Source organism: Amaranthus tricolor, chromosome 4 (assembly GCF_026212465.1).
Source record: "Amaranthus tricolor cultivar Red isolate AtriRed21 chromosome 4, ASM2621246v1, whole genome shotgun sequence".
In the NCBI taxonomy this organism is placed as follows: domain Eukaryota; kingdom Viridiplantae; phylum Streptophyta; class Magnoliopsida; order Caryophyllales; family Amaranthaceae; genus Amaranthus; species Amaranthus tricolor.
In genome coordinates this window covers 3,336,849-3,344,220 of record NC_080050.1, presented here as the reverse complement: position 1 = coordinate 3,344,220, position 7,372 = coordinate 3,336,849, and the positions used below count along the sequence as shown (strand labels likewise).

Below are 7,372 nucleotides of genomic sequence, written 5' to 3'. Positions count from 1 at the left end.
CAATGAAAAATTTGCATTATTTTCTTAGTAAGCATGCACTTTTATAATGAGATGTTACATTTCAAAAAAAAAATAAAATTATTTGTCTTTTTCATAAGCGAAAAGTAGACCTAAAATACACTTGAATAGAAGGTTATGATAAGGTATTGCTCAAGAAATTTAACATGAACAACAATATTGGTATTATTGGATGCTACAAAGCTGAGGATTTGGAAAGAACATAGATACAAGATAGTGAAGGATTTATAGAGTAAATTACAAGAATTATTAATTTACTTAAATGTTAGAGGGATTTATATAATAATAATAATAATAATAATAATAATAATAATAATAATAATAATAATAAATACAAAAGAGAAGTAGGAAATTGCTAAAAGCACTGCAGAATCTCTATTCAACTCTTTTGGGTATCCTCAATTTCCTCCTTACTTCCTCTTGATGTCTTTAATTTAGCTAATCACCCAATTATGTCCTCGTATGTGTCCTTAATTTTTTGTATTAAGGCTTCCCTGAAACACATTACAAATATAGTATGAGATTACAATTTTGACAACAGCGGTCTTAGAAAATTTAAAGGCTCTGTGCAAATCTTTTATTTTACGCCTTATTTATAGTAAATATAATTATTTTATTAATAAAACTTAACATATTTTTTTTAATTAACTTTTTCATATACGGGAGAAAGAGAAAACCCTGTACGGTCGATTACCTTATACACCCTCAAAGATACATCTATATTTTGTAATATAAGCTTACCACTTAAAGGTGAGATTTTTATAACTCAATTTTCCTTACATTCCATTTGATAATGATAATCCGTACTAAATGATGGGAATAAAAATGATTTATAGTGTAGAATGAGAAGATTTATAGTAGCTTTTTATAATATATATCATGTCATTTCTCTGATAATGAAAATTTGATCATAAATAAGATTTTTTGTTCACACTTTTGTATTACATCTAATACCACATGTTCAAACGGTAATGCATTTAGAATAAATTTTGGGAACAAAATGAGATTGTTAAAAGAAAATATGTATGACCATTAAACCAGTCAAAAGATATTCCTACCAAAATTACAATAACTTTCAATTACCATTATCACTATTTAGTACCGAGTATCAAACAAGCCATAAAATAATTTATATTAATGTCTAGGGCATAGAGAGGTACAACTACAAGCAAATGGGGTTAATTGATTCCATTTAGTTCTTATAAATGTTCATTAAGTACCATCTCTGGTATCTAATAGTGGTATATTCACTATAATCATTAATGTTCATTAATCGATCTTATTAACATATTGTTTAATATAAAATATAGTCAAGTAAAATCTTATTTAATTATCTTAATACATATTTAATGTAAAAGATAGTTAATTTATATATTTTTGCTACAGGACCAAAATTAAAAATGTACTGACTTTTTATATTTCAAAGTTCTATTTTATACAACATTAACTTTAAAGTTGATGATTTAATTTTGACTTACATGACTCCACTTAATATAAATTCTAAATATGTGTAGTCGAAATTTTACCTTTTATCCACAGAGAGTAAATTATTGTATGCAAACCACTGTATTATAAACCAAAAGAAAAAAATATCGATCAATATAAATTAATAATTATGGTTAGCAATATTTCAATCATACAAAATAAATTAGAATGGATTTTGAGAGTACCCCACTGTAGCCAATGCCTACTATCTCAAAAACACCAGGTATCAAAGGAAGCCTGTCAATGGCCTATCAACAAAAGAAATAAAGATAATTAAGAATTTAATATTGACATAATTTTCCTTAAAAAATAACCTTCATTTAAAAATTTAAAACTTGTTTAAATTTAGTGTCTCACAAATAAAAAAAAATTAAATTTGAATTTAACGGTAATTTTTCAAATCTTGTCAATTGTCTTGGACTTATTATGTATGCCAGCCATTATCGGGAAAATACGAGGTGCGCACACTTTATAAGCCAAAGATATACACATCCCAAAATCATATGGCAACGGGAAGAAGAATTCCAATAACTTATAAAATGTGCACATCATCTTTAGTTTATCGATATGGAATAAATCATTCCAATATTTCATTTGCAACTTCATAAATGTAAAATTTAAAAAATAAAATATAAGCACAACCTAAGATAATTTCAATTGAAGTTACAATAACTAATTATTAATCAGAACTTACCAGTATCTCATTTCTAATGAGCTTGTTAGCAATGAACCGAATAAACTTAAAATAAGTCGAAGAAAACATACACTAACTACACCATGATGCCTTTCATTAATTATTTTCGCAAAATTCTCAAAAAAAAGTTTTACAGTGATGTCAAGGAACCAACTCAACCAAAAGTTTAAGCTGATGGTTGAGGCCCCACGATATGTTATATACTCTAACACGCCCCCTCACACGAGACTCCATTGGGCTAGAAGTGTGGATGCGCATAGACGCTGAATATTCCACTTTAAATGAGGGGTGGTTGAGATTCGAACCCGTGACCTCTCACGTTGACTCTGATACCATGTCAAGAAACCAATTTAACCAAAAGCTTAAGCTGATGGTTAAGGCCCCAGGATATGTTATATACTCTAACAAGTGAGATAATTTTTATTAGCTGATTTAATATATAGATACTGTCTTATAGTAATTATTCAATTTAGAGAATTAGACTAATTATATAAATTCGTAATAATTATATACCTCTATAATTAAGTATAAAGCAAAAGTAAGCATAAATTAAGAGGAAGATTAAAGAAAACTTACAGAGATTAAACCAGCAGAACCCCAAAGACCAACAAATCCAGCTACAGCTAGTGAACTCACTGCATATTTGTCTTCAACTTTGTCCCACTGTACATATCACACCAATTTATCCATATAATATGTATTAGTCCAATATGTTACTTGTACTTTTCATTTTACCTCGAGTAATAGTGAATTCAGATTCTCAACTCTTTGACATTTAGACTTTTAAACATTTTATTTTAAGCCAAATCATTATAATTTTAAATATTTGTCGAGTCAGATACTTAAATACATAGTCACGTTACATATATATATGTAACGAGTCCAAATAACAAAGATTGTCACTTGTTTATTATTTGTTTTAATTTTCAGAATGTTGAGAAAAATAATGAATACTAAAAAATGAAAACAAATTTCCAAGTGAAACAATCTTACGTAAAACCATTTATATTGTATTGGCCTTTACAGTCTTAAACTAATGACTTACAAACTTAGAGTGATAGCTTATTACAATCTCATAGTGATCTAACCTTAATGTGAGCATTTACAATTTTAATTAAAGTGACCACGTACAATTAAAGTGATCAGTTATAGTTTTAAAGTAAGTCTTAAAGCGAAAGTGATCATTTATAAATCACCACTTATAATTATAAAACGATCAATTAGAAAAATGAGTTGATTGTATAGACTCGTGTCATGAAAAAAAACTTGCCGAATAAAGAAGTAATTAAAAGAGTAGGTAAAATTACTAACAGCTTCTTGGAGAGATTTGAAAAGCTCAGAAGGGTCAGCCTCGGAAGTTTCAGGAGATGTGGGTGTTGCTACTGGTGCTGCTGCTGGAGCTTCTCCTGTTGTGGCTAATGTAACCACATTTCTAGCTATCTTTCGACCTATTTTCAATTTTCACCACTTTATTAACTAATTGATTAATTAGCGTATAACCAGATAAATGCTTTGACTAGGGTGAACTCAAGTCAAGGTGGAGATTGTTGAGACTAATGGTGTGACTTGAGTGCACAATTGATGTGTGCATTCATCCTATGGATGACTTGAATGAGTGTATTAAGTTGTGACTTAATATTTGTGATTTATAATGTTGGTTAAAGTGTGGATTAATTCATGAGTTATGAAAGTAATGAAGTAGGACATAATCATGAGAGTTATGAGGCTTAATGAAGAAGTTGAAAAAATGCTCTACTATGCTAGGTCAAGCAAAGCTGTCAGAATGCCCTCTAAAGGCCGCTCGACCGAGCGAGATCCAGGGTGGGTCGAACGAGCAAACAGAATGTATCCAGTAGCTTCCTGTATCCCGCTCGACCGAGTGAGCCTCTGCTTTGGTCGAGAGGATTTTCAGATGTTCCTAAGATGCTTTTTTGACTCTTCAAGTCCTTGTAGCTGTTTCATTGTTATTAATTCTTAGCTTTAATGTATTGAATATTGATTAGTGTGATTTCCCCTATGAATAGGGAGCTCATTTGTTCATCCAAACACATCAAACACAAACCACTAAACCTAAACACATAACCTTTGCATTCTCTGACATCATTTGTAATACTTCATTGTAAGAGTTGTATTTCTCAATTGTTATAATATAAACAAGACACACTACACATCACGGAGGACATAGCTATCATTGGGTGAACCTCCTTAAATCTTTGTGTTCTTTTGTATTGTTTTATTTCCTTTAGATATTGTCATAGTCATTGAAATTATATTGGTTCATCAAAGTTACTTTGTGCCTTACGATCTTGGTAACATTAGAGCTTAAGTTTCATACTTAGACTCTAATCAAGCAATTATTTCATAACTAATTACTCAAATATATATATTTTAGGTGTATAATAGAGAATCAAGATGTTCACGACATAATTTAATTCCAAATCATAAATATGATCAATAATATAGTACCGATTATGTTGGGGTAGCAGTTAGAGTTGGAAAATAGCCTAATCCCGCATCAAAGATTTATATGAAAGGTTAACTAATATATAAATTTGATGAACAACTCTTGTTATTCTTATTTGCTTTTAGATTAAAACTTCAAGGAATTTGTTTCCATTTAACTTTTCTATTGTGTACAAACCATACCAGTAATAACAAATTTACAGCCTATAGAGCTACAATTATTAGTTATCACATATTTAACTCTCTAATTAACGCCTAAATTTATTAATTAATGTTGGGTGAAAATAGTTGTTGGAATATAGTTATCACATATTTTACCGTTGTGATAGGCTTTTAATTATTTTTTCTTTTTTCTTTGTCTATAGGAATTCTCTAGCCAACATCGAATAATAAATAAAATAAAATTATATTAGTAAAATATTATTGGACGTATAGCTTTACTCATAAGTCGCCTTAATTAGCTTTAGAGACCAAAATAGAATAAAAGATCAACTATGTTTTTCTACAAGCCTGCATATCTATCTATCCAAATGGAGTATAAGATAACATTCCACAATTAACAAGCCCCCTTTATGTGTTCTAATTTTTTTAAAGAAAAACTTTTAAAACGTATTTTACACATTTAGCTGTGTATTTTTTATTTTAAACTTTTTTATTTTAATTTTGATATATCTTGTGTTTATAACTATTAACTTAATTATTAATCGAGTTGGTCTTTTGACATACTAAATTAGTTTTTTCTTAGACAATAATAATCAACTTCAACAATATTATCATTCCACGAGAAATTGATAAAAAAAAATTTTAGACAATATTTGATTATATTACTCCTAATCCTAGTAATTAGTAATTCAATTACCAAAATTTGCAAGCCAAATAAAATTATAAATCAATCTAAACAAAATTTGACATACAGTAAGCAGCACTCTTAATAAGACGGCTTTGGGATTGGAAAGGCGGAGGTGGGAGAGTTGGAAGCGTAACACATTGCGGCGAGGCGGAAGCCGGTTGTCGAGCCGCCGCCTTAGCGTCCATCAAGGCGGAGGTGGAGGAGATAGAAAGTGCATTGGTGGTGCAAGTGGCCATTCTTAGCTAATTTTTACTTCTCTATTGATTATGCTTGAATAAAAATAAGGATTGTTAGGCCAAATAAACTCCTGCCAAGTGTGATATTGTAACAAGGAAAATTCCAATTGATATATTAATATTATTAATTAATTACACCAAAAAAAAATTAAGTGAGTGGTGAACAAAAGAAAAATAAGGGAGTATTTGGAGATGATATTTTTTGGGTAATTACTAAGAAAAGAGTGATGGAGAGCCACTCAAATGAAGTGTATGATCAGGATAGTGCTGACGTGGCAATTTGGATAGGAGTTTTATGGTGTTTAATTGGGTGAGATGTTATAAATGGACCCTTGGATTTGGATCAAACTTCTTTTCATCTTATGGAAATATCTCATTGGATCATATTCTATGGTGTATGATAGTGCATTGTTTTTAGGTAAGCTAAATCTTTTTTTTTTTTTTATGGTGTTTAATTATTTTTACCAAAAAAAAAATAAAACATTAAAAAGAAAATAAGGAGAGTATGTTAGCCTAGTTTGAATTATGGTTGCAAACGCTAATTCAATTTGATCATAATTTAACTCGTCGTTTTAGTTTGTGTTTTCGAACCCAATTAACTAATATGTTGACATGATTTAATATGTAAATGAATTGAGTTGCATTTCAGTTAAGATTTTGAACCGAAACATGATAGGAGTATGTTTATGACTTGTTTAAGAACAACAAATCTTAGAGTAATAAACATTAAAATCTTTTTGAAATACATCATAAATTTGGAAAAAAATATTTGTTATATCTTTAATGGAAATATTTGAAAATTATAAATCTATTAATATAGCAAAATTTTAAATAATCTTTGAAAAATACTACTTTAAATGGGTTGATTGAATAACATTAAATAAATAGTTGATTAAATATGTTTATTAAATGAGTTATAGAATTTGATTTATTTTTTTAAAAATTGGAGATAATCGGCTTAGTTACCCATATCCTAAGTGAACATCTTGCATTTAATTTACTATTTTTATAGAGGCAATTTTAAGTCTTAATTAAGCTCTAAATTTATACTATATATACATAATAAAAATCGACAAATTAAACTAATAAATAATAAGGAAAAATTACCTAGAATAATTCAACCTTTTCATGATTTTCCTACAAGAATTTCAACTATTGATTAATCATGAATAATTTCAACTTTATGGGGTATTTGCCTAGAGTAAACTTGGATAACCCGATGACCTGCTATAGTACGTAACTCACCAAAAAAGTAAACTGAAAATTAATGTAAAATTAGATAAAAATTTTGAAAATTTACATAAAAAATTTTAAATAATAAAAAAATTAAAACTTTTTTTAACATTTTTTTCGACATTTTTTATTTTAATTTATCTTTTTTAAAAAAATAAAACTTGTTATAGCAAGTCATCCGATTAGTGGGTTTACTCTAGGAAAATTCCCTCCAAAATCGGGATTGTTCATGGTTAATCAATAGGTGGGATTATTATAGAAAAATCATAAAAATATTGAATTATTTTATGTAATTTTTCCTATATAATATATTGATGGGAAATATAAAATTTTTCAATAATGGGTTCATATTAAAAAGAATGATTTATTTGATAACAAACAGAGTATTCTATT

The 7,372-nt window shown here is 28.4% G+C and overlaps 1 protein-coding gene across 1 annotated transcript; it reads right to left on the bottom strand.

Annotated features, from left to right (window-relative positions):
- Positions 1–202: 202 nt before the first annotated feature.
- Positions 203–5,911, bottom strand: LOC130810544 (protein CURVATURE THYLAKOID 1B, chloroplastic). Its single transcript, XM_057676648.1, has 6 exons — positions 5,575–5,911; positions 3,509–3,645; positions 2,774–2,860; positions 1,689–1,751; positions 1,545–1,582; positions 203–512 (listed from the first exon to the last, which is right to left on the bottom strand). Exons 1-6 carry the CDS (start codon positions 5,744–5,746, stop codon positions 461–463), a joined length of 549 nt encoding a protein of 182 aa, XP_057532631.1. The 5' UTR covers positions 5,747–5,911; the 3' UTR covers positions 203–460.
- Positions 5,912–7,372: the final 1,461 nt, after the last annotated feature.

Excerpts from the sequence above, each read along its gene's own strand:
- LOC130810544 (XM_057676648.1), bottom strand. The coding sequence starts at position 5,746 with ATGGCCACTTGCACCACCAATGCACTTTCTATCTCCTCCACCTCCGCC. Across the intron at positions 2,861-3,508 it reads TCAAATCTCTCCAAGAAGCT|TGGGACAAAGTTGAAGACAA; the intron begins GTTAGTAATTTT and ends TGATATGTACAG. Across the intron at positions 1,752-2,773 it reads GTTCTGCTGGTTTAATCTCT|GCCATTGACAGGCTTCCTTT; the intron begins GTAAGTTTTCTT and ends TTTTGTTGATAG.